This window comes from Calonectris borealis, chromosome 20 (assembly GCF_964195595.1).
Source record: "Calonectris borealis chromosome 20, bCalBor7.hap1.2, whole genome shotgun sequence".
Taxonomy (NCBI): domain Eukaryota; kingdom Metazoa; phylum Chordata; class Aves; order Procellariiformes; family Procellariidae; genus Calonectris; species Calonectris borealis.
The window spans coordinates 311,599-334,194 of record NC_134331.1 but is presented as its reverse complement, the minus strand read 5'-3'; the positions used below and the strand labels follow the sequence as shown (position 1 = coordinate 334,194).

General features: G+C 50.3%; 4 protein-coding genes across 10 annotated transcripts in view; 3 read left to right on the top strand and 1 right to left on the bottom strand.

Moving 5' to 3' along the window:
- Positions 1 to 1,201, top strand: part of ASPSCR1 (ASPSCR1 tether for SLC2A4, UBX domain containing) — a 53,719-nt gene extending 52,518 nt beyond the window's left edge. Inside the window, exon 17 of one of the 2 annotated variants that reach the window (XR_012676659.1) lies at positions 1,140 to 1,201. The gene's annotated coding sequence lies outside the window, so the exon portion shown is untranslated. The remainder of the gene's footprint in view (positions 1 to 1,139) is intronic. The other variant, XR_012676658.1, reaches the window with a different exon arrangement.
- On the top strand, positions 6 to 15,377 carry LRRC45 (leucine rich repeat containing 45). Of its 6 annotated transcripts, none has more exons than XR_012676657.1 (18): positions 6 to 237; positions 1,140 to 1,201; positions 2,091 to 2,161; positions 2,483 to 2,661; positions 3,392 to 3,520; positions 4,101 to 4,213; positions 4,779 to 4,837; positions 4,957 to 5,034; positions 6,003 to 6,138; positions 6,431 to 6,508; positions 6,681 to 6,792; positions 6,966 to 7,036; positions 7,934 to 8,026; positions 8,581 to 8,673; positions 9,623 to 9,796; positions 9,891 to 10,038; positions 10,453 to 10,708; positions 15,307 to 15,375. XR_012676657.1 is itself a non-coding variant. In XM_075169187.1 (18 exons), the coding sequence occupies exons 1-17, from the start codon at positions 6 to 8 to the stop codon at positions 10,647 to 10,649; spliced, it is 2,025 nt and encodes a 674-aa protein (XP_075025288.1). In that variant the 3' UTR covers positions 10,650 to 10,695; positions 15,307 to 15,377. The 6 variants fall into 6 exon arrangements, 4 of the variants coding, with proteins under 4 accessions (XP_075025288.1, XP_075025287.1, XP_075025286.1 ...); XR_012676656.1 differs by lacking the exon at positions 15,307 to 15,375 and adding an exon at positions 11,528 to 11,919; XM_075169187.1 differs by having other exon boundaries at positions 10,453 to 10,695; positions 15,307 to 15,377.
- Positions 12,823 to 18,330, top strand: RAC3 (Rac family small GTPase 3). Its single transcript, XM_075169215.1, has 6 exons — positions 12,823 to 12,935; positions 15,307 to 15,378; positions 15,652 to 15,769; positions 16,393 to 16,455; positions 16,938 to 17,097; positions 17,215 to 18,330. The coding sequence occupies exons 1-6, from the start codon at positions 12,901 to 12,903 to the stop codon at positions 17,343 to 17,345; spliced, it is 579 nt and encodes a 192-aa protein (XP_075025316.1). The 5' UTR covers positions 12,823 to 12,900; the 3' UTR covers positions 17,346 to 18,330.
- On the bottom strand, positions 18,321 to 21,697 carry DCXR (dicarbonyl and L-xylulose reductase). Its single transcript, XM_075169212.1, has 8 exons — positions 21,587 to 21,697; positions 21,380 to 21,477; positions 21,077 to 21,231; positions 19,946 to 19,988; positions 19,527 to 19,626; positions 19,299 to 19,363; positions 19,083 to 19,200; positions 18,321 to 18,617 (listed from the first exon to the last, which is right to left on the bottom strand). The coding sequence occupies exons 1-8, from the start codon at positions 21,642 to 21,644 to the stop codon at positions 18,514 to 18,516; spliced, it is 741 nt and encodes a 246-aa protein (XP_075025313.1). The 5' UTR covers positions 21,645 to 21,697; the 3' UTR covers positions 18,321 to 18,513.
- Positions 21,698 to 22,596: the final 899 nt, after the last annotated feature.

Below are 22,596 nucleotides of genomic sequence, written 5' to 3'. Positions count from 1 at the left end.
CGGCCATGGAGGAGTTCCGGCGGGCCTACGCGCGGCTGTGCGCGGCGGGCGGCGCGGCGCCGCAGGAGGCCGTGCTGCGGAGGCTGCGAGAGCCCGGCGGGGCGCCGGGCCGCGGCCGCCTGGACCTGGCGGCGCAGAGCCTCTCGCTGGAGACGTGCGGCGCGCTGGGCCGGCTGCTGCCTGGTGCCGCGCCCTTCGCTGAGGTGGCGCTTGGCGACTGCGGCCTGAGCGAGGAAGGTGGGCGCGGGGCCCGCGGTGGCGGCGGCGGCAGCTTCCCCGGGCGGGGGCCGGCCTGGCCCGCGCAGCGAGCGGCCGTTGGCGGGCGGGGGCGCCCGCGGGACTGCCGTCCGCTTCCCCTCTCACGCCGGGCGCGCGGCAGCGGGGACGTGCCCGGCTCCCGCTCTGCGGCCGGGGCCGCGCGGGCCCTCGGGTGGCCCGCGGAGGTTTGACCGGGCGGCGCGGTAGCGCCGGCCGCGGGGGGGCCGTGCCGCAGCCTGCGGGTGCGCGGGGGCCTGGCGGCGGTGGCGGCAGCTGGCAGCAGGCTGGTTGGAGACGTAACGCGCGTTTCGGTGGCGGGACGGGGACGTAGCAGTGTGGTGTGAAGCTGGTCATGAACCCCTTGGTTGCCAGAGGTGTTTTCCCATCTTCGAGAGCACGTCTGCTGTTGTTGGCCTTGAATAGGGGGATTGGTGGCGGCTGCTGATGCGGGAGGATTCAGATGATGATCTGCTAGTTCTAATCACTAGATCATTAAATCTAGCAAGCATTGAATGGGGATCGTGTTGGAGGTAGGGTGAGTCTCTACTCGGTCCTTACGGTGTGAGCAGGCATTAAGTAGGCCAGCAAGCATCTTGCCTGTGGGGCCTATCTGGACATGGGCTATTTTCATAGCTGCATTAGGAAGGTACGTAGGGTGACATACAGTTCTCTACCCAGGCACGTCTTTCTCTGAGAATATATAAAAAATCTCCTTCCCCGAAAGTTCAGACTCGCACTTTCCAGCAGCAGTGGGCGTTTACTAAGTCATATGTTTTATCATAGTCACGTCTTCTGTTTGAAAGGATGCTTTCTTTTCCAGCTCAGGCAGAGGGTTACACATACGAAATAAATAACTGTCTGTTTTTTTTTTTCCTACTCAGGTGTAAAACTTCTGTTGCATGGTCTTTGCTCCAACACCACAGTCAAATCTTTAGATTTGAAGGTGAGTCTGTTTGAATGAAGTTAAGACAAAGAGGTGGGAAAGGAAATAGGAGCACAAGCTTAATCAGAGTTAGAAATAGACAGTCCTGGTGCAGGATTGTTCTACAAGATGTGTACTTCTGTAAAGTTCTTGTTCTCAATTGACTCAGTCCTTGCCTCCCTAACACCATGTCACAACTTTCCAAAGTTACTTTGCAGCTCATCTTTGTCCGTTTTTACTCAGTTACTCTGTTTTGATAGGAAGTAATTGCTGTATATCTTTTGTCAGTTCCTGCTTGGTCAAATGAGGCATATGTAGGCCTTTTTTGGGGTTTCTGTATTTCTAATCAGTGAGTTACTAGTTGTTTGACTTGTGCTTCTGTAGAGTTTATCCAGCTTGTCAGTGTCTTTCAGCTAGCCTGGGGCTTGGAACTAAGCACGCGCTTTCGGACGTGATGATTGCTCTACTGTCAGAGTGACTTTCTCTCTGTATTCCTCTGACACATAGCTATTCCTTTGAATCTACAGTCCTAAACTGCATCACATCTTTTTTTCTTATCTGTGCTGGTGCTAGCCAAGCCCTTTTTAATGAAGTGTGTTGAAATGGTTCTGCTTATCTAGAGTCAGCACTTTCTGTCCCGTCATGGGCTATGCCGATCCTGTGCTATCCTGTGATTTTTGTGAGCTCTCAGTCACGATGCCTCACAAGACTAATGGTGTATATATCCACTGTTACTCCCGGGGTCTTTCGTTTTCTGGAAAGCTGACTGGTATGTGAAACAAACGTTACTCAGATTATCTTTGACAGACTGAAATCGGTATTACAGCTGGGGTGCACCTGGTGGTGTTTGATGGGATAGCTGGATTGGGACAGGGCGTAGCCTACTGATCACTTTGGACTTTTGTTTCAGGGAAATAACCTGCGAACCGTGGGAGCTGAGGCTTTGGGAAAACTTCTTAGGCAGAACAAATCCATCAGGAGGTAAAAAATTGTATCTACCTCTCTTTCTGTTATTCCCGCCAGATGGAGCACGACATTAGAAAAGAGTTGAGGGTGGTTTTTTTGGGGGTAGGAGGAATGTCAAGTGGTGCAATTTCTTGTGAGGGGTGGGACAGGTGAAGGACTGAGAACTGGGGGTGCCCCTTCTGAGGATGCATGGCCCTAGCAGCATCCTGCTCTCTGAAAATGAGTCTCTATTAGGGGAGCTGGGTGTTCGAATGGGTGCCATGATCCAGGAATCACTCAAGCTCTTGCAACTGTCCGTTTACTCCATGAACTCCAATCCTGTCTGATTTTCCCTAGCCTAATCTTGGAATGGAACAGCCTTGGCATGTGGGAGGAGGGCTTCTCCTTTTTCTGCCAAGGACTGGGAGCAAACAACTTCTTGCAGCGGCTAGATCTGCGCAATAACCAGATCAATCATCAAGGGGCCGGAGAGCTGGCCATGGCACTGAAACAAAATGCCAGCCTTCAGGAGCTGGGTAAGAGTGACTAAGTTCTTTGCCCGCCCACATATATGCATGCACGCACACATATGTCTTCAGGTTCGTTACAGCCTGCCCTGATCTCTGCCAGCTGGTCAGTGTCATTCCCAATTCCTATCAGTCTGAAGCGCTTTGCAGGCTTTGTGCAGGGAATAGAGGTCACAGCCCCATGGCCTTTGGAGAGTGGGAACTGTAATTGGAATCTCTGGAACCAAACCTGCAGGTGAAGATCGTGTGCTTGGAGAGGACAGTTCTTAGTGGAGGAGGGAATGGGTTTATTCCCATTTGTGGATGCTGTTGGCATGCCTCATGCCAGACTCTGAGGCTTACTTCACACTTGCTTTGTCCTTAGTAAGGAATTTTGCCAGAATTTCCTTCAGGAAAATGTGGCTCTTGGTGCCAGTTCTTTTTCATCCACAGATTGTGGTTGTGGAAGAAAGGTTCATGAGATGAAAATGTGAGGGCAGACTTGTGTACCTTTTGAACTGTAATGGCTTCCTGCACTTTACTGCACTTACGATTCATCCTTGCCTTTCCTGCTTTGTCTGTCATTTTCCCTCCCTCTCGTTCATCTTGAAAAGGGAGAAAGTATTCACCTGTGTTCGTGCTGAGATCATCTGGGATTAGCTAGCCATGCTTGTAGATGTATAAAGAGCATGGTTTCTTTTGAGCCTGTATTTTTCAGCAGATGTGTGACTACTGGGGTGAGAGTTTGCTTTCTGTATAGATTTGCGTTGGAATAACATTGGGCTTCTGGGTGGCCGAGCTTTGCTGAACTGCCTGCACAGCAACAAGACCCTGAAGAGGCTGGAGCTGGCTGGGAACAATGTTCCTAGTGACATCCTGAAAGCTGTGGGTAAGTATTACTTGTTGCACAGGAAAGAATCAGTAACTCTCTTCCCATTTCAGCACTTGAGGGATATAGGGTACTTGCTGCTCCAGAAGAGAGCTATCCCTCCTCCCCTCCCTTCCTCAACAGCATTTACACAATGCCCTACATCGCTTCCTCTTGTCCTTTAATGAGGGCTGGTCAGGTTGGAGGTGTCACTTTTACCAACAAGAGAAAAAAAATAATTTGGAGATAACTATGCCAGGTGAATGTGGAAGAACTTGGGGCTCTAGTTTGCCTCTGAGTAGCCAAGTTTGGATATGGCTAATGCAGCATGTCCTTTGTCATTGTCCTACCCACAGTGGAGTTGAATGGCTCTCCCGTGGCTGGGGTGTTGATTACCCCATATACACTGCTCTCTTCGATTCCGCCCCACCTCGTGTCTGTAAGGTGAGAGCAGTCTCTCTACGTGGGCCAGCCTGAGAAGGGCTACTGTCCTGGTGCTTCTGATAGCCAGGTGTCATTCTGAGTGCTATCTCCTCCAGCGGTGCTTGCTATTCAGTTGCTTTAGAAACATGTGCATGCTCTCTTGCTCTCTCTGCATCAGAACAAGCCATGGATCACAACCAAGACCGTCAGACTATCCTGAGTGAGACCCAGAACCGAGCGTACATACTCAGCAAGGAGGTTTTGAGTCTGAAGGATGAGAAGACCAAGCAGGTCAGCAATGTTACATGTTGGCAGTTCAAATGGGGCAGCTGGAATCCTATGCTTTCCTTTGGTGTCCCTATGAAACACTCAGTGACAGGATTCTTGTGCACCTGAAGTTGCATGTGCATCTTGGTGGGCGGGCACACAGCATGGTTTAGTAAATTGGGTCCTTCCTCTGAGCTACGTTGCCCAGGAATCAGATCCATGACAGTATGGGTATGGACACATGCCCTGATGAACATAATCACTCTGGATTCTGGAGCAGTTTTGGTGATTTTTTTTTCACCCATATTCATGCTTTCGGTTCTTCTTTTGCAACTGGTTTGATGTTTTCCAAGTGGTGAAAACCTAGAAATATGAGTCTGTTTTCCTTCTGACGCCTAATGGGGCAGAGTCCCGATAGTTGATGACCTCCGTCAGATGTGCTAATGAACACATCAAACCTCCAGTTTGCTTGCTTTCAATAGAGTGGCTTGACCTGTCTTCAGCTGTCACTAGGAAGAGAAAGATGAGAAATGTAAATGCTTCAAGCTGATGCAGTTCATTTTCTCACTGATGTTTGCCTTGTTCACAGTTCTTGGATTTGATGGACACTATAGACAAGCAAAGAGAAGAAATAGCCAGGAGTGGCAGGTGAGTTGAATTTCTGAGTGCTTTCTGCTCTTTGGTAGCAGAATTTGGCCCTCTCCATTTCCTGGCAGAAATCACCCACCCTTTTTTTTTTCCTTTCTTTTTTTTCCCCCCAAATGCAGGATGTCTGCAGCACGAGTCAGCCAGCTGCAGGAAGCATTGGATGAGCAGCACTCTATTATGAATTCACTGAAAGCCAAGTATGGAGGAGGAAAACCTTACCTTCTCACTGTTCTGTGCGGTATAGGCAGTGCTGAGCAGAGCTGTTAAGAAGGAGGATAATCTTATAGGGTGGCTGGCTTACTGTTTCACTTAGTTCTGCAGTAATACCCAGAAATAGCAGTCAGGTCAGGCCTTTGGGTTTGCCACGCTAGATATTTAGCCTGCTTTTAAGTAAAATTACAGTGCATTGGTGTAAGAGCAACTGAATTACAGAGGGTGAAAAGGAAAAAAAGGATTATGGGGGTGGGATGGGGGCATGTTCCTTGCACAGTTTACAGCCTGGCAAGAGTCTGTACCTGCTTCACCTGGCAGTTGGCAGTATCCTCTGAGAACCACTGTGGATATGGAGGAACCTGACCAGCAAGATTGTGTGCTTAAGAACAATGAGGTGGAGCTGCCCAAAAGCAGTGTTAGATTATGTAGAGCCATATGCACATGACAGTGGTTAGACTTCAAACACTGAGGAGCTTGGCTTGTTCAATTCTGTCAGGTAAAGGTAGTTTCATTATGCCATGCCTTAGTGTGGACATGTCCCTCATGTGCAGAGTAAGCAAATAGCTTCCGCTTCCTGTCTTTAAAATTCTATCCCTAATTTTAAATGACCTTGCAGTGCTCTAAAATAGCCAGCTTTGTTCTCCTGTGAGAGTGAGCAAATCCTGGATGGGTCCAGGCAGGGAGAACAGCTCATGGAAGACAACACAGGGAAAACGCAATGGGGCACCAGAACACCAGGCTCTGAGAAGTCCCAGGTCACTCACTGTTTGCAGAGGCTGTTGGGTTCAGAGATAAGTGGTGTCCTTTTCCCAGGGGCAAAAAAATGCCTCATTTAGCTAGCCTGATTTCATCCACTGCCAAATATGTGTTGACGTCTTGCACCATGTGGTGTAGAGAGCTCACTGGAAGTGTCTCCCTTAGAAAGGACTCTGAAAAGTGTTTCTCTGTATAGGCTGCAGATGACTGAAGCTGCCCTGGCTCTATCTGAGCAGAAGATGCACAATTTGGGAGAGCTACTGAACGCTACAAAACAGGAACAAACTAGCATGGCTGAGCGCCACTTTACGGAGCTCCAGCAGCAAAAGCAGGTGAGCTGGATAAGTCCTAGTTAGGTTTGAGCAGGGTTCCAGATCATACCTGGTTTGTGTACGTTTGGGGGATGCTGGATGGGAGAGTCAAGCATGATTTTAGTGGGTTAACCACAGCTGCCATGACAAAAATTCCTGTGTAAATTAGATAGGTGAGTGCTAGGTGTGGAGAGGAGCCATGGTATTTATGGGGTAGGTTGGATTTAGTTGGTTGTAGTGTTGGTTGGAGTAGGTTGGCTGTGCAAGAACTAAGGTGAGTACAGGTTCTTAATTTTGATGCTGTTGTTTGCAGGAAGGTGCTGATCGGGAAGGCAAGCTTTTGCGTGACTTGTCTGCTGCCAGTGAGAAAAATCTGCTTCTAAGAAACCAGGTAGGAAAGCAAGTCCAAGGCCGAGAAGCGGGACTTCGGCATTGTTCACTTCTGCTCTGTATATATGTCCTCTACTTTGATCCTTGTTTGTGTCTCTGCTGATTGTTCTGTATAGCCAGCTTTCTCTGCTAATAGGAAAAGCAAATCCTTTGTGGTGGTAATTTCCTTGTAGGTGGATGAGTTGGAGAAGAAGTGCAAAGTTCAGCAGGATCAGCTATTCCAGGTAAAACAAGACTTGACCAACACAACAGCAGAGCTGAAGCTGCGGGCCGTGCAGGCTGAGGGTGAGTGGAAGAGCAGAAACAGCTCATGGACACCCATGGGTTGGGATCACTGTCCATGAGTCAACGGTGCAAGGCAGCCAAGGAGAAAGGGTGGAAGAGTTTGTGATAGAGGATAAATATAGCCTGCGTAGCAGGAATGCAATAATTGTGATATGCCTGCTTTTAATCTGCAGAACGCCTGGAAATGGAGAAGAGAAGATTTAAACAAAGCCTTGAAGACATGGAATCCCTTCGGTTAAAAGAGGTAAGAGTGGGGTTTCTGCAGCATCCTGAGGTTAGTCTCTTTTGGTCCTGACATACAGGGGCCACTAGAGGTCATTGTTTGCTGTCAGCGGCTCTTAAACAAGTTTAAAAATTAGCAGACTCAGACTTACTGTGGGAATAATAGGCCATTTCTACAAGCAAAGCCTAGCTGAAGAGATCACAAGACATTCTACCAGCTAGTAAGATTTTGTAGCTTGCAAGAGTATGGGCCAGAGTGGTATGTGATTGTACAAAAGAGGCTTGGAGGCTGGCCCTTGTGTCAGTCTCTCTATGCATAGAGGTAATTATGAATAAGCAATCTTGTCACGGTCACTGAAATAAAGATGCATTAATGGAGGAAATCGAGACATACATGCTATATACAACCAATCCTTTAACAGGGCTCAGCTTGCTAGTTCCTTCTCTGTTATGTTTCAGGGGGATTCTGTCTGAGTGTGGACAGGACAAGAGGCTGTGATCAACTCTTTGGAGTGTTTATTGAGGTGTGAAATCTCTCAAAAATAAAAGTATACCAATAGATTTTCTTGAAGATTTTGAAATCTTGTAAGAAAAGACATAGGCCAGGAAGATTTTAGCCACATTACAACTAGAAAATGAATCTCTGTTGTTTTGTACCACTTGAAGATGAGAGCTTGGTCTCTGTATCTTTCATCTTGGTCTGGAAGGGATCTCTGTCTAAAGTTCTCAGTTTCTAGAGGGCAGATTCTATCTACATTACAGTTTCCTAGTGGAGCTCTGAGGGAGGTAAGAGTTTTTCTTTGGTGGTAGGTGGGTCAATGAGAGGATGCTTTTTCTCATGCCGAATGACCATGCTGCTATGCCTAGAGATAGGAGTGGTTTTCTGGCACTTGCTTAAATGGTTTCTACTGCTTTGCAGGTGGATCATATGACACAGCACATTGAGGCCAGTGAACGTTCCATGCAGGACAGGATACAGAGGCTGGAAGCCATCAGGATAGCTCTGGAGGAGGTGAGAATGGATGCTCCAGGCGCGTTGGAATGCTCAGGTAGCGGTGGCAGAAGGCGGCTGCCAGGAGAGCTTTGTGGAGTCTTCCATTGCTGACCTATGTAAAGATTGCCACGTGCTGTAGGGAGGAACAGAAAACAGCAGTTTACCAGCTAAAATCAGTTTTACTGCTTTGGACTAAGGAAGGAGAATGTTCCAAGGAGAAACTTGTAGATTCTGATTGAACAAAAATAAAGTTTCCATTGAACGTGGTTAGATTCTTACCAGGATTTGACTTCACAGGTTTCCCATGTGGTCCCAAGTAGCGTAGCATATTTCTCCTTATCTGTTCCCCCAGCTAGATCCAGCGCTGTCCTCTCCTATTCCCCTGTCTTTGGAAAGCTTCACCCATTACTTGCCCTCTGATTGAAATTCTGATTGAATTTAGATGGCCCCTGAGTGAGTGAGACAGCTGTGTCACGTTGTAGCCTGCACCTGGAAGCTGCTAATGTTTTCTGGTCAGTGTTGCAGTGATGCAGCTTCTCTGTCTGGAATGATCTTTCATGTTTCTGTGGCAGGAGCTGAGCCAAGTCAAAGCAGCTGCACTCACTCAGCGAGGCCAGGCAGAGGAGGAGTTAATAAAAGTCCGGAATCAGGCACGGTTGGAGGAGGTAAGGACAAGACCTGTCTGTGGGCCCTGCCTCTGTGGGAAGGAGTGGATTTGACTGCCTAGCCTATGTTTTTGTCTCAGAGAACTGCTGAGTAACTCCCCGCTCTGGATTTCACTGGCCTGCAAATAGTGTGATTTCTGAGGAAGGAGTCCTGAAAAGTCTGCTTTGAATTGTCTGCAGAATGTAACCACTATCCCACCTGCTCTGTGCTTTCCAGTAGTAACAGAGTTGATGTGGATATTGTCAGAGCAGATTTCATTTAAGTTGCCACCTTTTGAAGCTAACAGCCAGATGTCGATCCTTCTGTTTAACAGCAGCTTTCATGGGTTGCTCCTATTTCTCCGGACTCAGAGGTAATTTCTGCAGGTGGCTACTGCTGCTGGATAAAAAAAGTCACTGTAGAGTTGAACTTTGTGAAAATGGCCATGAAGTCAACACCCTGTGAGAGAGAACAAGGGATGAGGAAAATACACCAAAACTATTAGAATGTTTACTTATATGTAACATCACAAAAGAAAATGCTTTACTGAGTTACAAACATGTAAAAGCTGCCATGTGTGTCTGTGGTGGGATATGGCAGTTGCTTGGCTGCATACAGCAGTGTTTCAGAGCCATTTGGGATATGGAGGAAGCGAAGATAGAGCATTAGTTGTAAACACCGGCAGTGGCATTGGTGCTTCTACCAAGGACATGCCTCTGTTTCTCAGTGAGTGAGCTGTGCTTTGCAGCATCTCCATCAGAATGTTTTCCCTGGCAACAGAAAGCAGCTTAGATTCACTCCTGAATGCAAGGGAGAAGTGCCATATCTATTATGGCAAAGTCTTGTGCTTGTTCTTGAGTGCCAGTTGACTCAACCAAGGGCTCACTGTGTTGGGAACAAAAAGGGGAGAATCCTTTCACAGGAATGGAATGGGACTGATGCATTTTCATTTTCCTTTGTGTCTTACAGCAGCAACGACTAGAACACCTAGAAGAGAAGCTTCGGCTGATGACTGAGTCACGGGATGAAGCTCAGAACTGCTGCCTTAAGCAAAAACAAATGGTTGGTGAGGCCCAAGCCAAAGCCAATCAGTTGAGCCTGCATGCTGATGGACTCAGAAGGCGGCTAGAGGAACTTCAGCAGGTAATTTAGACTGGAGTAGAGATATGGTCACTACAGGGGCAGAACAAGTTGCTGAAGTTACTTGGTTATTCATGGATTTGTCTTTGTGTGTCAGGACCTGAACAGTAAAGAAGAGGAGAAAGTGACAGAGGTGAATAAAGTGAAAGTGGAATTACAGGAGCAGATTGGACACCTGCAGGCTGAACGCACAGCACAGGAAGGGCTGAGAGAGAAGATTGCAGCCCTGGAGAGACAGCTGAAAGGTGATGGATCCTTTCATGCTTCTGAAGTGGTAATGCTGGGTTACCCTACAGTGGGCCTGGAACTGAGCTACGCTTACAGGTAGTGACAGCGGTGCTTCCTGCCTGTGCGTACAACCATGAATTGTATCCTCCATCCTGATGTATTTGCAGGGATTCTTGTTCTCATTTTAATAGAGACCAAGACTCTGATAACTACCCACAGCTGCACAGCAATCAAAATCTTTGGATTTCCTGCACAGTGAAGTGTAACATCTTGTCTGTGCAAAACCTCCGACATTTGTCTCATGCAGCTTCTCTCATGTGCCTGTTGATCATCCTGCTTCCATTGCCTTTGGCTGTGCCTATAATGTGTTGTTCCTGTTCCTGTTTAGGGACACCCTAATTTTCTTTACTAATGCTGCTCTTCTTTCACAGCCCTATCAAGTAATCACCGTGAGGCACTGCTGGACAAAGAAGGTGAAATCTCTATGCTGCTGGAGAAGCTGAGAATGAAAGAGGCTGACATGTCCAGGATGAGGGAAGAAGAGGCTCAGCGAGCAAGTTTCTTGCAGAATGCCATCATGGCATATGTGCAGGGCTCCCCTTTGGGAACCCACAGTTCTAGGAAATGAGAGCATGGCTTAAAGGAAGAGAGCATGACCTGCTGTCAGGAAGAGGGTGAGCAACTCAGGTACAGCCCCGTCTTTCTAAGTGGGACAGTTTTGTCACAGTGGGGTGACACGAAGGCTTGCAAACACAGAGAATAGCTCTTGCTCTTCAGAAATCTTGCTCCCAACCACATAAAGGAGAGGAGGAAACAATCATCCAGGGCTGGGATAGAGGCTCGTGGGTCCGAGTTCATGATGTGGAGCCCTTCCCCTGCGCTGCTACAACATTTGAAGTAGTTTCTGTGTCCTTTTATACAGCACCAGTCTGTTGGCACACCCTGTTGTTACGAGGGGGTTTGTTCCCTGGCCAGCAGTCATTCTGAAGCATTTGTTTGGATGCCAGGGCTGTTCACAGTGAAACTTGATAAATGATGGGCAGCAGTGTTTATGGTTCCCTGTAGCTGGGAGCCATTTACTTTGCTCGTGGGGTTCCGAAGCTGCTGGAAACACCGGACCTTACCCAACCTGTGCTTTTATACCCAGTGCTTACAGATGGAAGCAGCGGCTGACAGGGCTCACTTTGGCTCTTTTACCCTGCCCCTCCGTGGCTCTGGCTGTAGTGATGGGCAGTAGTATGCATTCATTATATATAGAAACAGCTATGCAGAGGGGGACTGCTGTGCAGTGGCTATCCATATCCCTGTTGGACAGCTGGGCTTTGGACATGGGTCAAGCCTCTACAACACCGACTGGCATGGAAAGAGTGGGGTGGGGTGTCGGGGGTCAGCGTCTGTGCTTCCTTACTGTGCACTGCAGCCCTTGGCTGGAGTTCTTGTGGCCAAAAAGCAGCAGGATTTCATTCCACTATGACAAATGGCAAAACTGTTCTGCTGACTTCTCAGGATCCTGGAGCTGAGTGCTGTTTTCTGGGCCTTACCCTGGAGAGGAGTGATGCTTCTGGCTCGCCAGAGGGGAGTTGCTTCTTGGAGCACAAAGGGGAGAAGGTGCTTCCTTTTCCTGGCTACACAAGTCCTTGTGTGGCATGGAAAAAGGGAAGGGATGTGAGGGTCTGAATCAGAGGAAGTGGAGACCTCTGTCAGAACAGCAGTATATGAGCACCTCCTGTTAGTTTCTCCAGTGCGTCTGTGGTGGGAGAAAAGAACTTGTGGTACATAGTTTAAGAGGCAACTGGAAAACGAAACTTTCTGTGTGGACTGATTGGTTTGCGTTCGTGATTTTTCATATTGGGTTTTGCTCTGCTTTTTTAATAAAGAGCTTTTGCATTTTGCTGTAACCCTGGACAGTGGCAAGCTGGGTGTTTGGCTGATGTGGAGGGAGGGGTCTGCTGCTGTGTTACTCTCATGAAGATCCTGCTAGTCTGTCCTGGAGCTAAAAGGCTGTTATAGGTGGATAAGCTAAGTATGTCTACAGATTTTGGTTCTGAACCAAGGTAAAAGCAAAGAAGCTAGGAACCTGTGCCCTAGTCACAAGGAGAGGAGAGAGCCTGTTGATAGCTGGATAGTCTGTGGATGCTGGGCCGCTCTGTAGACCAGCAGGTAAGGGAAAAGCAAAGCCTGTTGTTTTGAGACAGTACCACTTCACAAGTTATCTCTGGTCTAGGCAGAGTACGTGGAGAGGTGGAGGAATCCACAAGTCATCTTTATGCAGGATTTTTGCTGCTGCATCTTAGTTTCTCAGCAGCTCTGGGCAGATGATGGTGAAATCTGCTGCTACAGTGCAACCAGGTTTTAAAGCTTCATCCTTGAGCAGGTGCCCCTACGGTGTGGGAACCATCCTCTGCAAGTTTCTGAGCAACACCTGTCTGCAGTTTCAAGGGGCAGCGCGCAAGGGATGGTATGCTCTGACAGCTGGGGGGACAGCGGGAGCTGGCCGCTGGCTGCCTGGAAGAAGGCGAGACGGTAGGGGCTGGACCCTGCGGAGGGGCGGGGCGGGGCGGTGCCACACGTGCGCTCCGCCTGGCTCCTCCAGGCACTTCGCAGAGGGCTCGGGCCTCCCCGGCTGAGCCTCCGTGGGGGCTACGGGCGGCCCCCGGGAGAGCGCCGGCGGCGGGCCCGGCCTGCAGCCGCGCGGGAGCGGGGCGGGGCCGGCGGGAGGCCGGCGGCGAGGCGGGCCCGGCGCGGCGCCCGCCCCGCCCCCGCCGCAGGGCTCGGCTGGGCTCGGCCGCGCTCGGCTGGGCTCGGCTCGGCCCCGCCCCGCCCCGCCCGCGCGGGCTGTCACTGCGGCGGAGTCGCGGCGGCGCCGCCATCGCGGGCAGATGCAGGCGATCAAGTGTGTGGTGGTGGGCGACGGGTGAGTGCGCGGCGGCCGCGCCTCGACCCTCCGCAGTCCCGCACAAAGCGGGCCCGGGCCCGGCGGCGCCGAGGGAAGGGAGGACGGGAAGAAGGAAGGGAGGGAGGAAGGAAGGAAGGGAGGACCCGGCGCGGCCCCGCCCCGCGGCCCGGGAGAGCCGGCTCCGCCAGCGGGACGCGCGGCGCAGGGCGGCGAGGCTCGGCCCGGCCTGGAGCGCCGCGCCGCGGGGCCCGGGCGGGGCGGGCGCTCGGCGGAGCCGCGCTGGCCCGGCCGGCCGTGGCCCCTCGCCGCGGCGGTGGAGAGAGACGCGCCAGGCGGCGGCTGCGGCCGCCGCGCGAGGAGCCGGGGCGCCGGGGCCGCGGGCCTGCCCCGCGCCCGCCTGCCGGCACGGGCGGCGAGCCGAGGCCGAGCGGGCGCCGCCGCCGCTGTCTCCCGGCGGGAGATCGGGGCCTCGCTGCAGCGGCGGCCGTTGCAGTCCTGCCCGGCGCACCCCACTCCCTCCGTAGTTCATAAACTTGGGTCTTCGTCTCTTAACACTGTTCAGTTTCGCATCTGGTGGTGTACTGCTGGAAAACAAACACCTTCTTTTTTTGGGTTTTGAATCTGTCTCCTCATTATTTACTAGGTGCCTATTTTGGTATTTTTCATCATACAAGTGCGATTCATCACAAAGTCCTCCCTAAAAATCTTGATGTTCACAGGTTTCTCTCACATCTCCTTTTGTTGTTTGTGTTCCAAGGTGAAATACGTTGCTGTTTCACCATGTGCCTCTTGTCATCCTTCTTGCTCTTTTCTTTAGGCTTTTCCTGTATGCCTTTTTCTGAGAACACATCTGTATGCAAGATGCAGGCATACAGTAGATTTATGGTGCTTCGTAACTTTTCCTAGCTTGTCCTGCATATTTTTCCTCATAATTCCTGTTTGCTTTTCTCATCACCACAGCAAGCACAGAGCTGAGATATGGAGAACTAAATGTGAACTGGTCTTAGGCAGGGACTACTCTTTCCACCTTCCCATGCATGCCACCCCCTCAAATACACATTTGGAGCAAGGCCTTCCAGGTTCTAGCCTGTGGGGGCTAAGGAGGGGAGCAGGAGAAAGAGCCACCCACCAAAACAGCACAGCCTTGTTGTGGAGGGGGGAGCAATGCCTGGGAGCACAGATGTTGGAAATGGACTTCAGCTGAAGGTTTGCAGTCTGGTGTTTTGCTTTAAGATGAAATTGACAGTGCAGAGACTAAATGAACTCGGATACCAAAACACTTTAATCATAGATATGTGTGGTTTTTGTGAATTACATGACTTCCCTGTTTGGTGGGGGAGAGATCATGGTTCAGGAGGAAAGTCGGGCTGGTCATTGTAGTGGTTCCTTACACAACCTCCCTGTTCTCCAAGAGGGGGGACCTGATCCAGGGGAATTATTGGGTGGATTATTGTAGCGGTTCTCGCTGTGCTTTGTGTCATCCTGGTGCAAGGCTGTGGGGTCCCCTGGGTTCTCTCGCTTACTCCTGAAGTCTTCCCTTACATCACTCCAGTTATAGTTGGGTAGAGAATACCCATCTCTGTTGGCTGTTCAGCTTCGCTCAGGCATCTAACAGACAGCTTTCCCTGTCACTGGCACCCACGATCTGTTTCTCTGGAAGGTCCTCTGCAGTTCACAACTTTCACAGTGATAAATAGGTTGTTTATGCTCCTAGTACTCCTCTGTTCTTATAATGAAGAATTTTCCCTTATCCTACAGGGCTAACTGAAGTTCATATGCTTACACTACTGCCAACCAGGCCCAGCCCCTGCCAGCTGCCACCAATCCCACGTGCCTTCAGCAAAGCCCTGAGCTGCTATTTTCAATGATCTACACTGATGCCAGAATCTCTTTCCAAAGTGACAGTGGTCAATTTTAAAGTTAATTTTTGTTTATGGATACTTATTTTTTCCCTTTTGTATTTATTGACATCGAATTCCTCTACCTGAGGAGCTCAAATAATTCTGTGTGTTGCATACCTGTGTTTTTTCACCTCACTGTTTACCCATTTTGCTAGATTATTACGGATGTGTTGAGCCCAGCACAGAACCCTAATTTATTCCCTCTCTTTTGGTTCCCGGAACAAACATATTTTGCCTGGTGTTTTGCCGAGGCTGAATGGGTGGGGAAAAGGAGTGGGAGAGAGCAGGGTCAGGTAAGTGCTGAGGCAAGATGCACATTGTGAGTTCAGGCCTGGTCCCTGACAGCTAGAGAATTCCTGCCTGCTACAGGTTTGTTTTTTTCACATAATAACTTTTTACCTAACCTTTTTTTTGGGTGGGGAAAGGGTGAGTTTTACAGTGCTTCCTGCTGTACCCTTCTTTATGCTTGTCGCTCTTACCCTCTGCAGAGCTGTAGGGAAGACCTGCTTGCTGATCAGTTACACCACGAATGCCTTTCCTGGAGAATACATCCCCACTGTGTGAGTAATAGCCTTGGGCTTCAGCTGCTTTTTGCTCTGTATGCACGTGTCTGTAAAAGTTGGTTTTGTAGGTGAGGAGGCTGTCCCAAATCAGACTATGAACTTCACATGCGAGGAGGATGCCGGTGGTAAGGTGTATGTGAGGAGGGCAGACTATCCCCAATGGAACTGTGTTGCAGCATCCTCTCCTGATTCACTGTCCCCTTGGATTTCGTATAAAGAGATGTGTGGGTCACAATAAGATTGTTACTGATGAGGACTCTTCCTTGGCAGGTTTGATAACTATTCTGCCAATGTCATGGTAGATGGAAAGCCAGTGAACCTAGGCCTCTGGGATACAGCAGGGCAAGAGGATTATGACCGACTGAGGCCCCTTTCCTATCCACAGACGGTGAGTGCTGAGCTTGGACTGGCTTGTAACTGCTCCCTCTTGCGGACAGGGTGGCTCCCAAGGACAGCCAGGCTTCTTTCCTTTGAGGAAAGTCTAAGTTCCTGCAGCTGTAACCATAATTCTGGTTGTTTAAGTATCACAGCTGAATTTCTCCTAAGAGATTGTCCTATTCTAGTCCCTACTTCGTAATGGTGTTCGAACAGTTATGCGTGCCATAGGGAGGCTCAAGTGAAAGGAATGGTGTGGGGCTGCTGTGCAGCCGAGCCACGTTCCATATTCCCATTCTGTCACTGTTGGTCTGCACTAGTAGTGTTTCCCTGGCTGTAGCACTTCCTACATGGCTCCCCTGCCAGGGCTGAAGCCCATAGCACTGTTAAGGTATTTGTGGCCACAGGCTCTTAACGTGCAGAGCCCAGTATTGTAAAAGAAGATGAAGTCATACACTCAAAGTCCATTCCTTCCCTCTCTGAATTAGTTTTGCACCCTTAATGGGGAAAAATTTCTTACAGCCACAGTCTTTACTTGTGGGAGGAGGTTGTCCTTTATGAGGCTCCCTCTCCACCCTCCCTCCATTATCTCTAACTGTTTCTTTCTACACGGCTGACCCTTTTGTTTCCGTACAGGATGTTTTCTTGATCTGCTTCTCCCTTGTGAGTCCAGCCTCCTTTGAGAATGTCAGAGCAAAGGTAAAGTATTCTCCTTCTGGGTGAAACAGTGGAAGGGAGGAATCAGCGAAGTCCCCTGCCCCACCCAGCACCACACCTACAAGCCCAAAATTTCTAACATTCATGTTTTGAAGGTCACAGTCTGCAGGTTTTAAGAGCGGTCTAATTTTTATTCATGACTTCTTTGGCAACGTTTTTGCCTTTTTGAATCTGCATCTTAAAGAAGATAAGAGATGTCCTAGAAGCTAAAATGCAGTAAAGGGAAACACTGTGTGCCGAGTTGGCTGGCACTGTCTGTCGTGATTCCATGTGTCAGTGCCTTCATTATTACATCTGCACCAATCTCTTTCTGCAGTGTATTCAGAACTGCAGGCAGAAGTATCCTGTTCAGGTGTTGCCACCGTGTCAGACAGTAGTAAAAACCTCGTTCCTAATAGTAAGTGCATCCTCATGGTTGCCTCTACTGCTATAGCTACTTTTCTTACCATGCCTCTCTATTTCAGTGGTACCCTGAGGTCCGACACCATTGCCCAAATACACCTATCATCCTGGTGGGCACCAAGCTGGACTTGAGGGATGATAAGGACACCATTGAAAGGTTACGTGATAAGAAACTGGCCCCCATCACCTACCCCCAAGGTTTGGCTATGGCTCGGGAGATTGGTGAGTCTCATGTTTTGGCAGATCTCCATGGCATTGAGCTTTCTATTTTGGAGGGGGTAAGGGTCAGTATGTCCTGGTAGGACTGGAGTGGTTGAGCTGGAGCTCTCTTTCCCCTAGGGTCGGTAAAGTACCTCGAGTGCTCTGCCCTGACGCAGCGGGGCTTGAAGACGGTGTTTGATGAAGCCATCCGGGCTGTGCTCTGCCCACCGCCCGTGAAGAAGCCTGGCAAAAAGTGTACCGTGTTTTGAGGGCTGTGGCCTAGGTGCTGGCTCAGCATGTTGTCATCCTCTGACAGATTGCATATTAGCTGGGTGTTTCTGGAGGGGGCTGGGATGTGTAGGGCCCTTCATCATGTACGAAGTCAGTGTTTTTTAAATGTCTCTTTGATTTAACGTCAGTGTTGATGTGAAGGGGCAGCGGGGGCAGGAGACTAGCTGGGGGCTCTACAGCCCCCAGGGGAGGTACAATGGGGAAGGCAAGGTAGGTCCTTGGGGCAACAGGCTCTTTTGGCTCTCCTGAGCTCCAAGCTGAAAGGGCTGACATATCCATCCTGTCCCGGAAACACCTGGTTTCAACCTGCAGGTGAAATAGGTGGTGAAGATCCTTGTGGGAGTGGGGAGGGAGCTGATATGAATGGTGCTGAATGACAAAAGCAGCTGCGAGAGTGGTAGGGTCTCCTTGCCCAGCCTACTGCGGCTGAAAGTTAACAAACTGGTGCTCTAGCAGATACGTGCCTGAGACTGTTAAAGAAATCATAACCAGCCCCAGAAGGGGTTGAAGTAAATGAGATATGAAGCTGAAGAACTAATCATTAGGTGCTTTATTGGGTACTAGCCAAACTCAGTGAGTGAAACAGCTCTGTGCAATCGATGTATTTGCCTTTTCGTGTGTGCACACCCTAGGACAGCGTGGTGCTGCTCCCTCCCATCAGTCTTTAGCAGGGCCTCCCCCCCCCAAATCCAGTCTCTGCAGAGCAGGGCTGTGGTTGTTGCCTCTGTTTTGTTTTTTTCTACTAAAGACAGCAAAGGAAGCAATGAGGAGTCTGCTAACCTCTTTCCCTTCCCACTCAAAGTGCAGGCGGGCTCTATGGATTTGGATGGAACAGGGAGAGCTTCTGAAGGGTTGTGGGGGGGGAATAGGGTTGGAAGAAAGACAGGTCCAATTTCTAATCATCATGTAGAGTGACAAGATAAAACCTTATTTGGTGCAATAAACATTCTCCATGACGGCGTATCTGAGCTTTATTATATAGCAGCCTTCTAAAGGTAATTTTCTGCCTCGCTTCTCATACAGGTTCCAGCCCTGCTGCCCCTCTTCTCCAGCAAGACTGGGTCTGTGTCATTGTTTTCTATCCAGTTTACATCTATGCAGTACTAGTATGAAAATTAAGGCCAGGTGTGAAATTCAGGTGTCATCTTAGGAGACAAGAAATCCCCCATCAACCATCAGTGAACTGCCAGTTGTCATAGCACTCTTATCACTCAGCAGGAAGAGAATGCTGTTCACCACATCATCCACCTCTGGAATCAAACACAGAGAACATGCGATGCATCCCTCAAATTGTACTAGAAAAACAAGCCTTTGGTATGCCTTTGACCTCTACATGTATTTGGAGGTCCCCAAACTGTGCTTGATGCAGTATACAGGACAGTGTGGCTGAGAGCTGGACATCAAAAAGTCCTTGTTGTGATCAAATGATACTTAGTTCACAGCAAGCACCTATGCTGCCCTCCCAGTCATATTTATGAACAATAGAGTAAGTGCACTTCACTTGTCCTAAGATGAGAAGGCTGTAGAAGAGGGGAGATAAAGTTGATTCTCGCCCTGTCCTCATCAAATGCTTCGGGAATTCAACGACAGCCATTCAGCACAGTTGTGATTTTTCCCACAGAAGAACCAAGGTATCTATGGCTGTGATGCCAATTAGAGGGAAGGCTTGGATACAACAAAAGAGTCCAGCCTGGCAACAAATCTACACCACTGACCTGCAAACTTTCCCAGCGGAATGCGATTAATCATGGCAGCAGATTTCTGAGGGTCACTCCAGTTAATTCTCCCCATGTCGGTCATAACCACTGTGGGGTTCACAGTGTTCACCCTAATCTGGGACCAAGAGCAACAATCAATCTAACCAGACTGCTCTGAGAGGAAATATTCAGGTTCAGCTTTCACACTTTTCTTTCTCTCAGAAAGAATCCTACCTTGTGGGGTCCCAGTTCCATTGCCATTACCTTGCTTAGCATATCTAAAGCACTTTTTGTGGAACCTTAAGAGAAGGGAAAAACAGGAGGCATTTAAGTGCATAGCACTTGGTCTGGAACACACAGGAGTATTTCACTGCCCAGAATTGGCAGCTAGCAGCTTGGTGGCTGTGGGTCTCCAGCTAATCAAAAAATGAGAGGGGCACTGCTAAAGCTACACATACTTACAGTAAACAGCATGATCCCGCAGAGCACGCTGAGATGCCTGGCTAGAGACATTTACAATAGCACCTGGCACCCCCTGTGCAATCATCTGCCGAGCAACAATCTGGGGAGGGCGGAAAACAAAAAAAAAGGGATGCCAGAATTGTAACAGGAGAAATCATTATTTCATTCCGTAGGAATCTTGCTGGGCTATTATGGTAGCCAAAAGAGCAAAAACATCCGGAGGAAGTAAGTCCTCACTGCCTCCCACTTACAAGAGAGAGAGTCAAAGCAAGAGAGAGAAGGGGCTGTATGCGCAAATTGCCAGGTTACCTTTGGATTACAATCCCATTAGCCCCGACAGTGGACACTTATCTCCGCTGTGCAGAACAGCTTGGTCACTGCTGTTCATGGGGACAACTGCAGTGACAATTCTTCCTCACCTGGGAAACATGAAGCACAGCCCGAAGATTCACATCAAGAGACCTACAAATAATCAAATTTAAAAGTTACAGAGTGGTTGCAGCCCAGGCCAGAGAGGAGTTGTTTTGGGAGGCAGCAGAGGACAAGTGCTGCTGGTATCTTGGAAACACTGGTGATACTCTAGAACATGGACAGAAATGCCAAGCTGACTGGCTAGCAAGAATAATTAGGCATGCTTTCAGCAATAAACCGTTCATTGGATGTAAGCTGTTTAGTGTGCAGAGGGCAGGTGCACTCGTGCATCGTGACATTTCTAGCAGGACTCAGCTTTTCTTCTATTTGCCACATAGTCCTTCCTTGGTCAGGTTTTTACCTGCTAGTTCTGCAGAATGGTCTTAGTAGAATCCATGCATTTTATATTCTAGTCACAAAAGAATCCTTTCTTAAGGTAGGGACAAAGCATGACCCATCTTCTCAGAAGGAAGTAGACTCACCATATCCTGTATCCTAAAGCTTACCCACAACTGAAACTATGGATCTTTTGAGAAAAAAAGATGTCATGTTATTGCAGTAAGCAAATTTAATTTCCCACTGTGACAGTTTTACATTCCCTTACCTGGCATTGTCTTCTCTGTATCTGAATTGTCTTATTGACAACTGCCTTTCAATTTAGCAGAGACTGAGTCGGAGCTAGACTGGAAGCTCTGAGCTTGATTAACAGCAAAAGACACTCTTCTATAAGAGTGCACGCCACCATCTAAGAGGTGAAATTGCAGGTTCTGGCTACTCAGTAACAGTGTGGAATAGCATCAGTGCTTTACTTGGTTTCCGTTTGATGTTTACAGGGTGAAAGGTGATTATGTAAAGTATTAAAACACAGTGAAGAAAAGAAAGCAGACATAAGCAGTAACAATCAACAAACCACTGAGAAAGGGAACGTCAGGCATTTCTAAAAGCCTGCGTGTCTGTGTCTGGTGCCTGTGCACCAGCTGCTTCCTTTCGTAGGAGACGCCAATTTCTGGAAAGCTTTGCCACCGTTTTCGGCGTTCTCAGCGTTGCCACGGCGCAGCAGCCAGCACCTCGGCCCCGAGCAGAGCCGAGGGCAGCGGGCAGGGGCAGCCGCGCGGGGGGGCCGCGGCCGTGGCACTCACCGCTCCAGGGCCGCCCGCGTTACCTCCAGGAAGGGCTGCAGCACCGCCACGGCCGCGTTGTTCACCAGCAGCTCGAAGGGCCCCGCCGCGCCCACCGCCGCCTCCGTGGCGTCCCAGTCGGCCAGGTCCAGGCACAGGGGCGCGATGCCAGGGCACTGCGGAGAGGGCGGCCTCCGTGGGCGGGATGCCGGGGGGCCCGGCTCCGGGCGCTCCCGGGCGGGGGGCTGTCCCGAGGCAGGGGACGGCACTGCCGAGGGGGTCCCAAGCCCGGGGGGCGGGGGGGTCCCGGGGGCTGGCCGGTACCTCTCGCGCGAGGCTCTCCAGGTCCGCCGCGGTGCGGCTCAGCGCGGTCACGCGGGCCCCGGCCTTGCTCAGCGCCACGGCCACGGCGCGCCCAATCCCTGCGGGGAGACGGCGGCGTCAGCCCAGGCCCCCGGCCCGCCGCCCGGCGGCCTTTGCCGGCCCCAGGCCCCCGCCCGGCCCCAGAGCCCCGGCCCGCCGCCCGACCACCTTTGCCGGCCCCAGTCACCAGGGCCCGGCGGCCGCGGAAGCCGAGATGCGGTTCCATGCTGCGGGCGGACTGCGGCCTGGGCGGGCCCGCCAGCGCGGGGCCGGGGCCAGGGCCGGGCGGGGCCCGGGAGCGGGCGGCCTGATAGGGCCGGGGCGGGCAGCAGGACCTGCCCCGCGCCGGCGCCGCAGAGGACCCCGCTTCCCCGGCCGGGGGAGGGCGGCCTGGCGGTGTGGGCCACAGGCCCCGGGCGCTGCTCAACGCGCTGCCCCGCGACGGGCCGCCTCTCAACCCAGGCACCTGCAAGGAGGGCAGCGCGCAGGCCCACCCTGCTGCAGCCCCTAGTTCCGCCAGCAAGAGAGGGGCATGCAGAGGTTAATTTTCTTGGCTCCGATGCTCACTGAAATATCACAGTGAGACACCACAGAAAAACAGGCTTTTTACCAGATGATGAAAAGACCTGCCTTCTCTGCCCACTTGAAGTTGCTGATGAAGTTTGTAGGCAGCCCTAGTCGAATAGTCATGGCCTAGAAAATCAGCTGCAAGTACACGGGCTCCGCTTGCCTGGGGACCTCGGCCTAGAGGATTTCTCATGGAGCAGCTGTGTGACAACAGCAATGTCCTGGAAAGTGCAACAGACGGACAGGCTAGAGATAGTTAAGAGATCATAGATAAGCTACAGCACCACAGTTTACTTCCAATGATAGCATGGCAGTTCCAACTCCTGATTCGCAGAGCTGGCATTGTGTCACAGCAGAGCAGCTCAGACAATTACGTACCCTATAAACAGATCTGTCTGTAATATACTCAATTCAGACATTGCTTTCTGAGAACTCTTAAAATTTAAGAGCTCCTGTGGCATATTTAGTAAGTGCAGAAACAGAACAGGGAAGTGCTGAGACAAATTTACAACAATTACTTGTTCCTTATTTCAATTCTTTAATGATCATCTGCAAGGATTCTTCTCATCCGTATTTGTTCCTCTGCACATCCAAGTCATCTAACTCACATG

Excerpts from the sequence above, each read along its gene's own strand:
- LRRC45 (XM_075169187.1), top strand. The coding sequence starts at position 6 with ATGGAGGAGTTCCGGCGGGCCTACGCGCGGCTGTGCGCGGCGGGCGGC. Across the intron at positions 1,202-2,090 it reads TCAAATCTTTAGATTTGAAG|GGAAATAACCTGCGAACCGT; the intron begins GTGAGTCTGTTT and ends CTTTTGTTTCAG. Across the intron at positions 2,162-2,482 it reads CAGAACAAATCCATCAGGAG|CCTAATCTTGGAATGGAACA; the intron begins GTAAAAAATTGT and ends GATTTTCCCTAG.
- RAC3 (XM_075169215.1), top strand. The coding sequence starts at position 12,901 with ATGCAGGCGATCAAGTGTGTGGTGGTGGGCGACGG. Across the intron at positions 15,379-15,651 it reads GGAGAATACATCCCCACTGT|GTTTGATAACTATTCTGCCA; the intron begins GTGAGTAATAGC and ends CTTCCTTGGCAG. Across the intron at positions 16,456-16,937 it reads TTGAGAATGTCAGAGCAAAG|TGGTACCCTGAGGTCCGACA; the intron begins GTAAAGTATTCT and ends TCTCTATTTCAG.
- DCXR (XM_075169212.1), bottom strand. The coding sequence starts at position 21,644 with ATGGAACCGCATCTCGGCTTCCGCGGCCGCCGGGCCCTGGTGACTGGG. Across the intron at positions 19,989-21,076 it reads ACGCGGGCGGCCCTGGAGCG|GTCTCTTGATGTGAATCTTC; the intron begins GTGAGTGCCACG and ends GATTATTTGTAG. Across the intron at positions 19,201-19,298 it reads TGGAACTGGGACCCCACAAG|ATTAGGGTGAACACTGTGAA; the intron begins GTAGGATTCTTT and ends TCTTGGTCCCAG.